This window comes from Lacerta agilis, chromosome 13, assembly GCF_009819535.1.
Source record: "Lacerta agilis isolate rLacAgi1 chromosome 13, rLacAgi1.pri, whole genome shotgun sequence".
In the NCBI taxonomy this organism is placed as follows: Eukaryota; Metazoa; Chordata; class Lepidosauria; order Squamata; family Lacertidae; genus Lacerta; species Lacerta agilis.
This window is the reverse complement of record NC_046324.1, coordinates 42,518,770-42,534,490: the sequence shown is the minus strand read 5'-3', so window position 1 is coordinate 42,534,490 and position 15,721 is coordinate 42,518,770. Positions and strand designations below refer to the sequence as shown.

The 15,721-nt window shown below is 43.8% G+C and overlaps 1 protein-coding gene across 3 annotated transcripts in view; it reads left to right on the top strand.

The window, feature by feature from the left end:
- The window catches only part of EEF2K (eukaryotic elongation factor 2 kinase), a 40,482-nt gene that overhangs the window by 20,428 nt on the left and 4,333 nt on the right, over positions 1 to 15,721 (top strand). For 2 of the 3 annotated variants that reach the window (XM_033168082.1, XM_033168083.1), the window contains 11 exons: positions 2,425 to 2,485; positions 4,047 to 4,084; positions 4,464 to 4,635; positions 5,286 to 5,435; positions 7,231 to 7,363; positions 7,746 to 7,873; positions 8,743 to 8,944; positions 10,073 to 10,131; positions 11,801 to 11,878; positions 12,664 to 12,726; positions 14,935 to 15,069. In XM_033168082.1, coding sequence (XP_033023973.1) covers positions 2,425 to 2,485; positions 4,047 to 4,084; positions 4,464 to 4,635; positions 5,286 to 5,435; positions 7,231 to 7,363; positions 7,746 to 7,873; positions 8,743 to 8,944; positions 10,073 to 10,131; positions 11,801 to 11,878; positions 12,664 to 12,726; positions 14,935 to 15,069 — 1,219 coding nt within the window. The remainder of the gene's footprint in view (positions 1 to 2,424; positions 2,486 to 4,046; positions 4,085 to 4,463; positions 4,636 to 5,285; positions 5,436 to 7,230; positions 7,364 to 7,745; positions 7,874 to 8,742; positions 8,945 to 10,072; positions 10,132 to 11,800; positions 11,879 to 12,663; positions 12,727 to 14,934; positions 15,070 to 15,721) is intronic. The other variant, XM_033168084.1, reaches the window with a different exon arrangement.

Below are 15,721 nucleotides of genomic sequence, written 5' to 3'. Positions count from 1 at the left end.
CATGGAGGCCTCCACAGGATCAGGGAGCTTCTATGAATGGTTGCAATTGGGAGGCAATGTTTTGATTTGAAAGACAGTTAAATTGATATTTTAATTACTCCTTGACGGTACCTGACGGGTGCTTATTTTTATATGTTTCATTACAAATATGTGCACGTGTGTTTTAAATTCTGTTTTCCCTCTCTGATTATTGGGGGGAATGAGGGTTATTGGGTTGTTCTTGTTTGTATTTTGATTATATATTTTGTGTTTGTATAGTGTGATTTTATCCTGTGAACCTCCCTGAGACCTGTGGGCATAGGGTGGTATATAAATGTTAATAATAATAAATTTGTGGTATGTTCATACATCTCCTTGAGACTCACATGAAATTAATAATTCACAAACTAATAACATAGACCAGTTTCTCCAATTTCACATGCGCTTCATGTGTGTTGCACAGCATGTAGTGATAAGCAACATGTGAATCCCCATGTACAGAGTTGCACATAAGCCAGATTGTGGCTGCCTCCACACCATACATTTAAAAGCTAATTTAAAGCGCACACACCCACACCTGAATCCTAGAAACTGTAGTTTTTACCCTTCACAGAGCTACAATTCTCAGCTCCCTTAACAAACCAGAGTTTCCAGGATTATTAAGTGGGTGGGAATGTGCTTTAAATGTGCTCACAGAGGCCTGGTCTCAGCATGTTTGGTGGTGTTTGCTGTGCTGCTCCTTTAAAGGAAAAAAATAATCCACATTCTTGTACATACAAGGGAAAGAAAAAACTATTTCAAGTATGGTGCAGTGCTCCCCGCCCCCCCCCCCCCCAAAAACCCTTATGCACAGTCACATGTGGCTCTGCAGAAGTTTTAAGGACAAAAAGAGACAGCATTTCTCCCTAGCTGGTGCCAAAAATATGCAGCTGATGGCTATCTTTTCTCTGGCAACATTGCTGTTTCAGCTGAATGTGAAGCGACCATTCTTGATAAAAGAAAACCTGCAGTGAAAACAATCACACAACTAAAGCAAGGATGTTGTTCTGCCCTTCACGGTTGGGGGGCGCTCCTAAAATATTTGTTTCTTGTTCAGCCGAACAGTGATTAAGGGTGTTGAAAGTGGGCAGTGGTTTGTAGCCATATATGGTTTTCTCCTGTCCGTTGAATTTATTTCACTGAGAGGAAACCCAAATTGCATTCTACCCTTCAGAGTTGTTATATATATTTATTAGCTGATTTACTCATAAAGATGAGTCAGAGTGATTTACAAACACAACAGGAATACTAAAACCAATTATAATAAACAGAATCAACAAAAATATAACAAACACGTCTATTTATCCTGTTCCAACCAAAGAGGCCACAAATACTGTACTGTGTTTTTCCTGCAGTCTCCACAAGCAGGAAGCCACCATTGAAAAGCCTGTTCTTGTGTTGCCACCCTATAAATCTCCTTTGAAGGGGGAACATGGAGAAGGGCCTCAAATGATGATCACAAATATTTCTCTGACACTTTTTAAAAACTGATGTTTTTCATTTTTAATAGTGTGTATGTGTGTGTGTGTGTGTGTGTGTGTTTAAATTGCTTAATGTTGTTTCTGTGAGGCTCCTTGGAAAGGGCTTGTTTTTTGTCCTGAAATATAGCGTAAGTGTATCGTAATAAACAAACAGCGAACGATTCATTATTACTTCTACTTTGACCCCTACCACCAGAAGGTTGTCTTCCAAAGTATATATGTATATATTAATATGTAAACACGCATAACTCCCTTGGGTGGGGTACACAGATAATATCCCAATAGGCTAAATGACTTGGTAGAAAGTGAAATAGCAATTTTGCTAGGCAGCCTGCCAAGGAAAAATGGCTACTCCTGCCCTTAAAACAGTGGCGTGTGGCTGTGCTTAAGGGCATGTCTGAATTATTTGCCCCTTGTATACTTAATCCCATTTTCATTTGTTCCTCTTTTTTCTGTACTGCTCTCTGCTTATTCACACTAGCATGCCAGTCGCCAGCAGACAGCACTCTCAGGGAATTGCAAGGACTCCAGCCTCTAGGCTAACCCACTACTGACTCATGTCTTTATGATTTCTCTCTCTCTCCCAGACCTTCCAGTCAGCTTTGTTTGGGAGACATGAGACAACAGCAGGGACGTTTCTCTTCCACTATCTGTGGGTTTCCAAAGAAGTGTCCGGTTGGACACTAGAAAGTGGGGTACTGGGTTCTGTCAGCCGTCAATCTGAGCCATGAGGGCTCTTCTTGTTTTCTTAATTTCCCACAATGCTCCAGATGTAGCATCACACTGGGACACTGTGGGAAATTCAAAAGTGAAAAGGAGACCCTCCCCATTTAAAGCCTGGCAGTGTGGTTAAAACAAATAATAGTTTCTTTTTCTTCCTTGGTGATTTTTAACTATCAAACCCATGTTGTTTCTTACTTGGCAGATACAATGCTGTTACTGGAGAGTGGGTCAAGGATGAGGTTCTGATCAAAATGGCTTCACAGGTGAGGACTTTGCAAATCCTTGGCTTCCGGTCCAAGTCCCACCTGCCTTAATGGAGGCAGCCCCACGACAGGGGGGGGATTGTTGGCGAGTTTATTTATTTATGGCATTTTAAAAGTCCTGCTCTTCCTCCAGGATATCTATTAGCCCCCTTCTTTATCCTCAAAACAGACCTGCAAAGTTAGATTAGGCTATGAGTTAGTGATTGGCCCAAGGTTACCTGGTGAGCATTATGGCTGAGTGAAGACACGCACCTGAGTCTCCCCTGTTCCTTTTCTAGCCATTTAACCGCCACAGTGTTGTGTAATGGTTAGAGTGTTGGACTAGGATCAGGGAGACCCAGGTTCGAATTCCCTCTTGGCCATATGGAGCGTGGGCCAGTCACTATCTCTTAGCCTAACCTACCTTACAGGGTTGTTGTTGTTGTGAGGATAACATGGGAAGGAGGAGAAATGTGTACACTGCTTTGAGCTCCTTGGAGGAAAAGTGTGGAATAAATCTAATAAATAAATAAATGGGAGTTTGTACTGGGCCTGTTGTTGCTTCAGGCTGCTCCATTCTGAAAATACTTTCCCACAGAAAACATTAACCCTGGGTATTGATATACACATTTATATGCAACAGGGAGTTTCCCCCTTTTTGGCCTGGGAGGGCAGTAGTCTCCTATCTCTCACCTGCCAAGTCTTATTTCCTAGTCTCAGTACTTGGCCTGCAAGTTCCCTCTGGACCTTCATTGCTTGGAGCAAATCTGCATATTACCTGTTTTGACTGGGATGCTTAACCCTTCCCACACCGGCTAATATTCTCATGCAAATAAATGCCTTCCCATGATTTTTCATCTCAGATCACCTTCCCATCTCAGAGCCCAGTTAAGGGTGAAAGTGAATTAATAACATCTGGGAATTAATCGCATCTTGAAGGGGATACTTGCTGCGAAGAATTGGATGGGGGACACTCACTGCTTCCTTCCCACCAATTCTAGCCTGCAGCTCAACCTCCAAAGCAATTACAAAGCTTCTGCTTGTGAGCTACAATAAAGAATAAGTGTACTACTTTTAGGGCTTAGCTCACGCTTAAAAGGCGCTGTCTACATATTACAGAATGCTGTGGAAAGAGGCCATTAACTCCCACTTTAGCTCTTTCTTGCCCTCCCAGTAAATTTAAAATACAGTAAAGTAACCTAGTTCAGGGTTTTTTGTTTTGTTTTGCTTGATGAGCCTGTTTTCACATCGTTTGATTTTTATATTGATCTTTCATTATGGACTGGGCTGTTCTTAACTGTTGCAAATGGCTGCTCCTGAGTAATATGAGTGCATTAGAAGGGCGGGAATCAGGATATAAATATTTGAATACACATGTAAGGAATACATGGACTTTGGAGAGTGTATTTCCAGTACGGATGCTTTAGCTGTTGTGACAGTTCTCTGCATTCTCAAAAGGATGCCTGCAGCTCGTAGGATTTTATTTCAGTTGCTGGGGAGGGGGGGAAGTACAGGTAGAATTTTTCAAATACAAATAACCTTCGGATGAGTAATGATTGATCATATTTATATTGGTTTTCAGCCTTTTGGCCGTGGAGCAATGCGGGAATGCTTCAGAACGTAAGTGTATCTCTGCTTACAAATATTCTTTTTTTGCAGGATGGGAGATTGAGCCTAAAAGCAATGAAAAGAAAACAATCAGGGCCAGAGAGAGAGAGAGAGAGAGAGAGAGAGAGAGAGAGAGATGTGGGGGCCCACATTTGGCCCTAAATCTGAGATTTCCCATTCTTGCCCTACAGGCAAGAAATATAAGAAATATGTTGTTTAATGCAGAAAATAATAAAATCTGTTTTTTTTAAAAAAAGAAATATAAGAAATATAAGAATGTCACCTTATTGCAGAAATTATCCTGGCTCCCAAGCTATCATGTTTTCAAAGAGCATTAAGTTAAAAAATAATAATTCTATTCCTTGTTCTCTCTTGGTCTTTGGTCTTGCAGGAAGAAGTTATCGAATTTTTTACACACTCATAACTGGAAAGGTGCCTTTAACTACGTTGCCAAGAGATACATAGAAACCGTCAACAGGGATGTCTACTTTGAGGACGTGCGACTCCAAATGGAGGCCAAGCTGTGGGGAGAAGAGTATAACCGGCACAAGCCCCCCAAGCAGGTACCTTGTTCCAAGTCAGTTCATTGAGTTTCTGAAGCAACTTAGCCATGCAAACCCCATTAATGTTAATGCTGGTTAATTACGACGACTAAATCCATGACCATTTCAGTGGAACTTGCTGTGATTGTCTTCCACAGTGGAGTGTGTAACACGGGCAACGTTCCTGATGGATTGGGCACAAGGAGTAATTTATAACTGGCTGCAATTTCCTCTGTTCTTTAAATAGAAACTTGAATTGTTTTCAAGTGAAGTCACTTAGCTGTGTGTCACACCCTTCTGCCCAAATGCCATAAAGCATATCAGCAATTCTAGACTGATTTCAGGAAACGGCTCCTCAGCATTTACCTGCATACGTTTATCCTGGGAACTGTAATTCCCGACAGGGGAAAAGGCAGGGTATAAATAAATATATTACAATAATAACAACAAGTTTACCCCTCACAGAACTACAGTTCCCAACACCCACAACAAACTTCAGTTCCTACAATGCTTTTGGGGGAGTGTGCTTTGAATATACTTTGGAAATATGGTGTGTATGCTGCAGCCCGTGTTCCTTTATAGCCTCCTTTTTTGGCCAGAGTTTATCCTTTGACGTGAATTGGGGGGGGGGCCTCACAGTTTCTTCAAAACTTCCTTGCTTCCTTCCTCAGGTGGACATAGTCCAGACCTGTATCATTGAAATGAAGGACAGAGCTGGCAAGCCTCTGTTCCACCTGGAACATTACATCGAGGGCAAATACATCAAGTACAACTCAAACTCAGGATTTGTGCGAGACGACAACATCCGCCTCACCCCGCAGGTGAGACTTTCTTGGTAACTGGATTAGTTTTAGTGGGCTAGCTGTGGGCCTTTTCGGCCTGAGCTGGCTGTCAGCAGAAGCAGTCCAGAAGCAGATGCCTGGCCCCAAGTGTCCAGGCAGGGGGTCAAGATTTGAGGCAGCGATTGGAAAAGTCAAGCAGCAGCTTAGGCTGTGTCCTCAAAAAAGAAGACCAATGTCGCTTGGACTGAGGACCAGGCTCTGAGATAAGGGCTTTACGGGGACCAGAGGAGAGGGATTGGCCCCATTGAGGTCACCTCACTGAGTGACCTGGCAAGCTGGTACTGCAGTGTAGATGGCGCTCACACTTTTATGGCTATCCCTGCTTTGACTTCCTGTCTCTGAATTGGAGACTATCTACATGAACACTCCCTGATGCTTGATATGCCTGTTACATGGGGCTCTGTGATACTGCCGCCAGGGCCATCTCGTCATAGATGCTGGGTGGTGCGGTGCGCCAGGGCGCCAGGCCCCCCAGGGGCGCCCCCGCGAGCCCGCCAGCATACCAGGCGCCCCCTCCTCAACCTGCCCACGGGCAGGTGGGCGGGCTGCAAGCCGGCTGCCCTCCGGAGCCCCAGCTGGAGCGCTGGGAAGGGCGCGCAAAGCGCCGCTCCAGCGCTACACCCCTCATCCCCCGCTTGCCCACCCCCCAGAGTGCCGGCCAGCGTGGGAGGGAGGCGGGCGGAGAGGCGGCACACCGGGGGCGCCGAGGGGTCGTTGCGCCACGGCGGCCGATCCCTTTAAGACGACCCTGACTGCCGCCCTTGTAATGCTTTTATGCTGAGTTATTCTAGCTTGCCAATCTAATAACCCTTAAGCTTTTATGGTTCTAGCTTTCAAGATTCCATTACTTTTTAGTTAGGAAAATGGGAATACCTTGGTATCTGCTTAATGAAGGCAGGAGCTCCAAGTCTGCCTTCTGCCTGAAGTTGTCTTGGAGCTGGTCCAGATGTTATACTCGTACCTAGGTAGCTTCTGAAAAGTTGGAAACTGTGTGGCCAAGCCTTTGTTTGGGAAGCAGTTAGTGTGCAGCAGCTCCTAATCCAAGGGGTGAGCCTGTTTTTTTCCCCATTGTGCTGTGGCCTCTCATTTTTGGGTGGTCGAGCCTCTGTAGGTTGCTGGCTTGTGCATACAGCTTCCTAGGTGGAAGATTCCCCTTCTAGTTCTATATTTATTTGGAGCAAGAGCTGTAGCTCAGTGGTAGAGCACCTGCTCTGCATGGTTCAGTCACCCAGCGTCTCCCAATAGCACTGGGAGAGACGCTTACCTGAATTCCTGCAAAGCCACTCTATTCAGCATAGATTAGGTGTTCCCAAACTGAGGTCCACAGACAAGCATCATTCAGGTGGTTCACAGCATGTCCGTGAATTTGTGGCTGAAGACGGGAGACAGTGGATATCCCTTGAAATATTCCTATTAGCTTCCAATTGCATTTTTATTGCTTCTTCTGTCTCCTGTATTGTATCTTACTGTATTTCAATTTGCAATCTGCAGAATCCAAATTGAAACACAGTAAAATGCAATGCATGAGAAATAAACGAAGCAATGAAAATGCAATTACAAATCATATGGCATCTAGCACAGAGCATTGCAATTGTTGCAGACAGGCAGAAAAATCAGTAAGTGGTCTGTCAAGAACCTCCGCAATTCTCAAGTGGTTGGGGGGGGGGAGGAAGCAGGAACTTTGGGAACAGCTGGGGTAGACAATGCTGAACTAAATTGGTCTGACTAGGTATAAGGCAGCTTCCTATGTTGCTAAGCTTACAATTTCCTGCAGGCTTTTAGCCATTTCACATTCGAACGCTCGGGACACCAGCTGATTGTCGTTGACATCCAAGGAGTCGGAGATCTTTACACAGACCCTCAGATCCACACAGAGAGTGGCACAGACTTTGGCGATGGCAACCTAGGTAAAACCTGGCCTGTCGTTTTTGTAGCCTTGGTAGTTCGTTAGTGAAGTGGTTCATAGAATCATGGAATTGTAGATTTGGAAGGGACCCTGAGCATCATCTAGTCCAATCCCCAAGTGCTGACGGGCTTTGGGGCCGATGCTGAAGCAAACTGCCCCTTACGTTGCAGCCATTGGTCAAGGAGCCCTAATAATGTGGCTCCTTGTGGCTTATTTCCCTTGAAATAAAATTCCATAACCCCGTTTAAACATGCCATTATTCATGTGCAACATTTTGAAGTCCCAAGGTGTTTTGACAACAGTGAGAGGTGCCTGTTTCTGCACAATTTCAGGGGGAGGATTTAGAACTTCACATGCTGAAATTCTTCTTTTGATACCCTCAGGTGTGCGAGGGATGGCCTTGTTTTTTCATTCTCATTCCTGCAACAAGATTTGCAAAAGCATGGGACTGACACCTTTTGACCTCTCCACCAAAGAGAAAGATGCCTTATTTCGAAGTAATAAATTGCTTGTAAGTGCTCCCTTTTGTACCACTAAACTGTGACCCATTTTGCTATCATATCCAGGTCTGCTTCTAGATCTAGACAGCTAAGCAGCATCTAATCACTGCTGTTCCATTTGAGCTGGAAATGGAGCGTATTAATTAAAAAGATGCCTCTGGTTATTCAAGAAGCAGTTTTCTTGCCCCCCCCCCATGGTCCTGGATCTGCTATTCGCATTGGAAGGAAAGCTCTTATTTCCACCAGTGGGGTCTTTCTTCCCAAAGCATATAGCATCCAATTGAGATTGGGACAATTTTACCCCTTTGTCCTTAAGGGGTAAAATTCCTCTTACTCCAGGCACAGAACTTGCTATTTGCTATTTTTTAACCCATTCTCACAATTTCTAATTGCATAAATAAGGACACACCCACATCGTATGTGGCTCTCCCAAAATAATCCCAAACACTGTGGTTTGTTGAAGGTGCTGGGAATCCTAGCTCTGTGGGGAAGGAACTACAGTTCCCAGGATTCTTTGGGGCAAGCCATGTGTTTTAAGTGTATTGTGCGGATATGACGCATCGAGTCTAGTTTGGGCCCTGGGTCTGTTTCAGATGTTTTCCTTCATTGTCCCCAGTCTACATCTTCCCTTGAAATGGTTGGTAAAGACAGGGCAGCTCTTTATGGCTGCATAACAGCAACATTTCCCATACTGACTGGGGCTGATGGGAGTGGTTGTCCACAATACCCAGAGGGCACCAGATTGGAAAAGGCTGCATCGGGCCCGCCATGCCTGGAACGTGTCACTGGATTGTGGTTTGTCTCTTCAAATGTTGCGAAGAGAAAACGGGAACCTGATATCTGAGGCACTTCATGTGGAGTTTTGTTTTGTTTTGCCAAGGAAAATGCTCAGACCGTTCTGCGAGGCACAGAAGAAAAATGTGGCAGCAGCCGTGTTAGAACCGTCTCTGGCAGCCGGCCTCCTCTGCTTTTCCGTTTGTCCGAAAACTCTGGAGATGAGAGCATGAGTGATGTGGCATTCGACTCGTTGCCGTCTTCACCTTCATCAGCGACACCCCACAGCCACAAAACTGAACATCTTCGTAAGTGGTGCATAGGGTTGTTGGAGGATTCTGGCTCACTCTGCATTTAGGGATGGGCCTGCCCATTTTGGCCACCCCCAGACCATGCACGGATCAGAACAAACGCAGGTGGATTTCCCCTCTATATTCTATGAACCGATACATGCATGGGTTGCAGAAACACAACTGATATACTTAGAAGCTGTGCCTCCTTTATTTTTAAAATTTTTTACAGCTGCTTGGAGCAGTTGGTAACTTCAGTGTATTCATATGGTAAAACAATCTTTTATAATGCTCCCAGGAAGCCGGTCGGTGTATGTCTTAAATAAAGGGAAGGTTCTGTATTCCATAGAATCATAGAACTGTAGAGTTTGAAGGGACCACAAGGGCCATCTAGTCCAAGCCTGCAGTGCAGGAATCTTTTTTTAGACACCCTGCTGCTGATTTTCTCTTACTTTACTTTTTACTTTTTACTTTATTATGTATTTCCTACTGTTCTAATTGTATTTATGTAACTTTTTGTTTTTGTCTTGTGCAGATAGCATTGACATTTGTGTTCTATGTTGTAAACTGCAGGCTCTTCCACACTTCAGTTTGCCCTGCTGCTTTTCCCTGCAAAAACCCACAATTTAGTGCTGAATCGGAATAAACAGCAATCAGGTTTTCCACAGAAAATAGTTGGTTTTCTGAGGGCGAGCAGCGGGGCAAAGTCAGAACCGCCCAGCTCTGTGCTTTCTAGGCATGGGACAAGCAGAAGTGTGAATGGGCCCTGCTCTGTGGTCTTTTGACAAATGGTGGTATATAATTTATTTTTAAAGTGCAGAGGAAGTGTATGGAGAAAAGGATGGCTGCCCTCCATGTGGCTTTGGGGGTTGACATCTCCCCCACCCACCGTACCAGATCCCTGGTAGCCTTATTGGAACACTGAATGAAAAAACACCACCACCAATGACTGCTCCTTTTGGTGGGGAGTTTAATTTGAGCCTAAACAGGCTTTGTGCGTATCCCCTTATCCATCGGTGATGCACAGTGCAGCTTGCCAATCAGTTGTACCTTGGTCCTGTTTTAGATCTAGTGGTTCTGGCCCTGAGGTGTTTTGTGAATCAAGACTATTGCCATTGAGGTAATGCGTAACATTTTGCCCCCTAGACTGGCCGGTATTCAATGAAGTGGATAACTTGGTTCATGATGGCCTTGACAATCAACGGGTAAGTGCCAAAGTAGATGTGATTGTGGCAGTTGTGTGTGTGTGTGTGTGTTTAAGTGTGGAACGTCACATAAGCACCTTGTGGGCCTCTATGAGAACAGGATGCTGGTCTAGATAGGCTTTTGACCTGATCTAGCAGGGCTGCTCTGATGTTCTTAAGAGCTGCCCCAGCAACACAGAAAGAGTGAGATAGGAATCTGATTTCAAAAGCAAAGAGGCGTGCACCTGAGGAGTGCAGTATCCTCATCTCACCTTTCATTTTGTTCCCCCAGCCCCTCTACCCGAGTGCTTTTCTTCCAACCAGAGCTACTCTTTCTGTGGCAGGGAGTGCCATCCTTTTGGGGCCCGTGGGCACACATGCAAACTGGATAAACTGTTGAGTGCATCATTTGCATGCTTCCAACATGCACTCATGCTTGCAACCATGCACACACATGCAGACTCATCTCCCACCCCAGCCACCACCATTTATGCTTGAAAAAGTGTCTTTGCTTCTCTCCCCCAATCCTAATTTACTGCCGGAGGTTGGGGTGGGGGATAGCAATATCTTCCTGAAGAATACAGCTGGTGAGGCAAGACATAATCATTATAATCCTAAATTCAGCGAGGTGGAGTGGGGTAGGACAAACTCGGAGAACACATGTGAACCCACAAGCCCCACAGTGGTGACCCCCTTTTCAATGTGATCACATCAGTTCTCATGTATTTAAACATGAGTGTTGGTTGTCATGTCCAGTTTGAGCCCAACATTCCATGCAGAGGGACTGTATAAGCTTTATCTGTTTCAATTTAAATATGAGCGCAGAGACACTCTACTCCATACAGTGTTTAGACTTCTAAAAGTATTTATTTATTTATTTTAGTTTTCTGTGGCTGATTTCAGTTTCAAAACTTAATAAAAACAAATCTAATGTAAGACCCTCACTCTTGTTCCATGCAATTGTAAAATGCCACAAACTCTCCTAGTCAGAAAGGACAAGGATGTGGAAGTATTTCAGAAAAAAGCAGAAAAAGGAGTGGAAATTGCTGGTGTGCGCATATTTAGCTTGCGTCCAGAAAGGAAATCAATCCGGTGAATATGATAGGTGTTTGCTGCTGCCGTTGCTTTCAGTCCAGCAAATGATATTAATTGATTATGCCTCCCTTGCTTTGGGTTTCCTTTGCACTGAAATGAACGGGGTGGTATAACATGATTACATAAATTATGAAAGTTACATAATTTTGCCACAACAAACAGTGAGGCTGACCCGTGGTGGAACGGAAACTGCTGCATGTAACAAATACGGTGTGGAATGGAAAACAATGTCGTCTTGCATCCCTGCTCTAGAGCAAACATCATACCTCTGGTGGGCATTCATTTCAGTATAGACTTGGCAATCTATAGTATAGACAAGCAGGGATCTTTATTACCTACTGTTTCTACACATGTGTACACTTCCCCAGTCATCTTGATTTTCCTTCATTGTGCCACTAGTTCTGTGATCAAGTTAGGAATAATCTTTTCGTGTCTGGTTTGTTGTGTTGAGAAAACAAGGTGCAAAGCTGCTATATGACTGTCCTGGAAGGAAATAGCTGAATTTATAAAGCAGGAGTACCGGGTATTTGTACTGCCTTTGCACATTGAGAGTTCAGAGAAAGCACGGGCGTTGTATCCTGTTATTTCTCTGTAGGACTCCGAAAATGGAGGTGACAGTGGATACCCCAGCGAAAAGAGGAGTGAACAAGAAGACATGGATCACCGAGAAAAAGTAATGCCTTTTCCCTCCAGAGTGAATAAGCCTTCTCCTTGCCCCCTCATCCTGTTTTGTATTATATAACCCATATATAATTTGCTGCTTGTTTTTCATTCTGTGGATTTGAATGGTGAGCAGAAGCTCACAGCAGGCAACTGGGAGGGTATCAAGCTGTAATTTAAGGGCACTGTGACTTGTAGGTCTGGAAAGGATAAACTGAAGTTCCCAGGATTCTTTGTGGGAAGTCAAGTGTGTTTAAATGCATAGTGTGAATGCAGCCTGCATGAAAGAAATGCCATGTTGTGACAGGTGCCTGTCTCCTCTGTCCATCTCTCTTTAACATCAGAGGAAAGAGGACAGAAGGAGTGTGGCAAAAAGGAGGGGGCAGATTCACCTGCACTTCTCTGCTCACCTATGGGCAACTGCTAGTCACCCCAGGTGAGGTAGGAAGGGACACATGTCTCTTCCAGCTATTGTTATAAGAACCGGTGCTTTTTTCCTAGAAAAATAGGTCGGTACCATGAAGTTGTTACAGCAAGTGACCCACTTTTTAACAACAAAAAGAGCTGCCAGTACTTCATACCCTTGAGTAACCCTTGAAAAAAAGCACTGATAAGAACTAACACCATTTTTACTCATTTTCTGCTTCACTATTTGAAATATTTCAACTTTACTCCATATTGAAATGGATGCATCACTCCAGAATCTTGGGAAAGGGAATTGTTTCCTAAAGCTGCAAAGGTTCTTAGCAAAATGTAAGTTAAATTCTGCACCTTTCTTTTCTTTTAACCTTAATGTAGGGGCATTCCAATTGCAACCGAAGACATGATTCTGATGAAGACAGTTTGGGCAGTTCTGCAAGGGTAAGTAAAATATAAAATGTCTTCAGGCATTTTATGCTGTGGTTTGGTCCTTAAATATCATATGCATATTAATGCACTTAGCTTTTCTTGGAGTAATATTTCACCCTGACTTTTTAATTCTTTTTCCTCCCTAATTAGAGAAATGCTGTTGTAAATAAATCCTCTGTGACCACTAAAACCAGTCTCCAGAGCAAACTGGTGATTCTGCATGAATGTTTCAGTCCCATGCTGTTCTTTGCTTTAACTTTTTTCCCGCTGTTTGGTTTTGTTTTCATTCTATTCTGCTGTTGTTGTCCACACTGTTTGAATGTTTCTCTACAAAAGGCTCCAGATCTTGGAGTATGCAAAAATCTCATTACTTACTGCTCTTTTTATTCCATATTTCCTTCTATTTTTATTGTTAATTCAAATGAAACTTCTTTTGATGCCTGCATTCATTCATCCTTACTCATGATTTTCAACAGCAATTTAAAAAAAAAGAACCTACCAGCTCATTCTAAACTAAAAGAAAGATAAGCTAGCTGAAGCTTAGGGTTGCAATATTTAAAAAAGTATACATTTCCTGACACCCACAAAGTTGTTTAGTTTTTTTGGGAAAACCTCCCCCCAAAATAGTGATTTTAAGCTTCTGGAACTGTTGCTGCTTCTTTTTCCATCACGTTGCCATACATCTGGGTTTCCCCTGACAATTTGCGAAATTCTCCCATGACATCATTTATACACCCCCTAACAAGGACATGTCAGGAATTTTCCTGATGTATGGCAATCCTAGCTGAAGAGTTCTCATTATCTGCAGATCTCTCTGAAACAAAGGTATTGTTTCTAGCTGTAAGAAGCAGCTAGAGGATGCTAGCAAAAGAGAAGTCTTAATTAAAATACAGATTCATTTGTTTTTAACTGCCAAAAGAATTATGAACAACTTAAAATGGCTGAAAATAGGCATTTGCAATTCATTGGCGGAAGTTCCCAGGCATCTAGACTGATGGGGACAGATGGACGCATTGAAATTGCCACATGTTATTGCCAAGCTGCAGTCTGAGACTTGAAGAGAAGAGCATGCTGTTATCTAGCCTGCCTTTGCCTGCTATCTGCAGCATTTCAAGAGAGATAGTTTCAATTGTTACTGTTCTGTTCCAGCTTTCCTCAACCTGGTTCCCTTCAGGTGCTTTTGACTGCAACTTCCACCAGCCCTAGGCAGCATGGCCTTCAATGGTGGCAGTTGTATTCCAGAACATCCAGAGGGGAACGTTTGGGGAAGGCTGATCAGAGGGCTTAAGCGTGTGCCTTGGTGTGTCTCCCCCCCCTTCAAATTTCTACATAATGCATTTCCTGAATTGCAGGGTTTTGGACTAGATGACCCTTGGGATCTCTTCCTGGAAATGGTTCCTTGCCTTTCAGGCTTCTGTGGTTTTAAGGCTATTATTTATTTCTCACTATTCCTGACCCACCTGAGTTTTAGCCGGTTTTCACTAGGGACCGAGCCTTTAATGAGGCAAACCCTGCATTCTAGAACTCCCTGCCGGTGAAGTTTGGCAGGAACCATCCCTCCCATCCTTTAGACATCTTTTGAAAACTTTTTTTGTGTGTGTGCAGACAGGCATTTACAACATTTTTTCTTTTAACCAATCAGTATATTTTTAATGCTGTGAACTGCCCTGAGATCTGTGGATGAAGGGCAGTAGACAAATCTAAACGACAACAATAAAAATAAATTGAGATGATTATTTATTGATATTTTTTAATGGCTCTTTTGTTGATACTATCCTTGTACATAACCTTGCAGAGCTTTAATGCAAGTGTGGATTATGAATTCAGAAAGAGGAAAAACCACAAAGATGTCTTGGGTACTGGTGGCGAAAGCTTCCAAGGACACTTTCCATGCCTCCGGTTGTGTAGTGCAGCATTAAACCGGGAGTTTATGGGTGTGACCTGCCTGTTCTCCAAAGTTGCCAGAAATTCTGGTTGCGGGCAGAGAGTTAGGTGTTGATGTTGTTTTCATCCCTTTGCTGCCGTGCACATTTCTGTTTTGAAAAGCCCAGCTACAAAGCTTTGCTGATCAAAACCCATGGCACTAGAGGGATCTCTCAGTCGGGACTGTTGTTTAGATAGGGCAGCACGCGTTCTCTCCTCCCCCCCCCCTTTTCTTTTTCTTCCTTCTCTTTCTTTTACGTTTCAAACTCAAGTCACGATGCATTCACCCTGTTTTAGGTCAGTGTGGAGAAATGGAATCTCTACAACGCTTCCAGAGTTCACATTCACAGACCCTCCTGTGTGGCGGTGGAAGTGCAGAGACTCAATGCCTTGGAGCTTGAGAAGAAAATTGGGAAGTCCATCCTTGGGAAGGTTTGATCACCACACAGTCTCTTGCATCCGGCAGGCACCAAGTATCACCTGAGCCCAATGGCTCACTCTGCAGGGTTTTCACGTAAATTGCTTGTCTCCTTAAGTAAAAGAGGACCAGCCTGGTTCTGGGGCCAGAAAAAGGAATAAACCCGTCATCTGTGCATCAATTAATACTTAATTTTCCATTGACAATGCATTTAAACTTGCTGGGTGACTATGGAGTTATTAATGTTGCCATGGATAGAACAATTTAGATTAGAGAAAGGGCATCAGAGAAAGGAATTAAACACCTCCCTCTTCGAGCCACAGTCTTCCAAGCTGCTCAGTGAGGCTAAAAATTAGTAAAGTAAAATAAAAAAAAAGTTTAGTTTGGCCTTAATACTCAGGGCTGAGCTGCTGATATTTCCTCAGTGGCAGCAAATGGTTAGGAGATTTATTTTTTCCTTGGGGAGCGCTTCATATTACGTTAGAGGAGGCTCAGGGTGCACCCATGGGCAGCTGCTCATCCATATTGCTGCCTTTTGAGGATTGCATTTAGGGGGAGCAAGGAGAGCTGTGCAGAGCAACAACAATGAGGTTGCGTCTGTCCGTACAGCCTCAGTAGCAGTGCAGAAGTGACTTCGAAAGCATTCAGAATGTGCTGTTCCTTCCT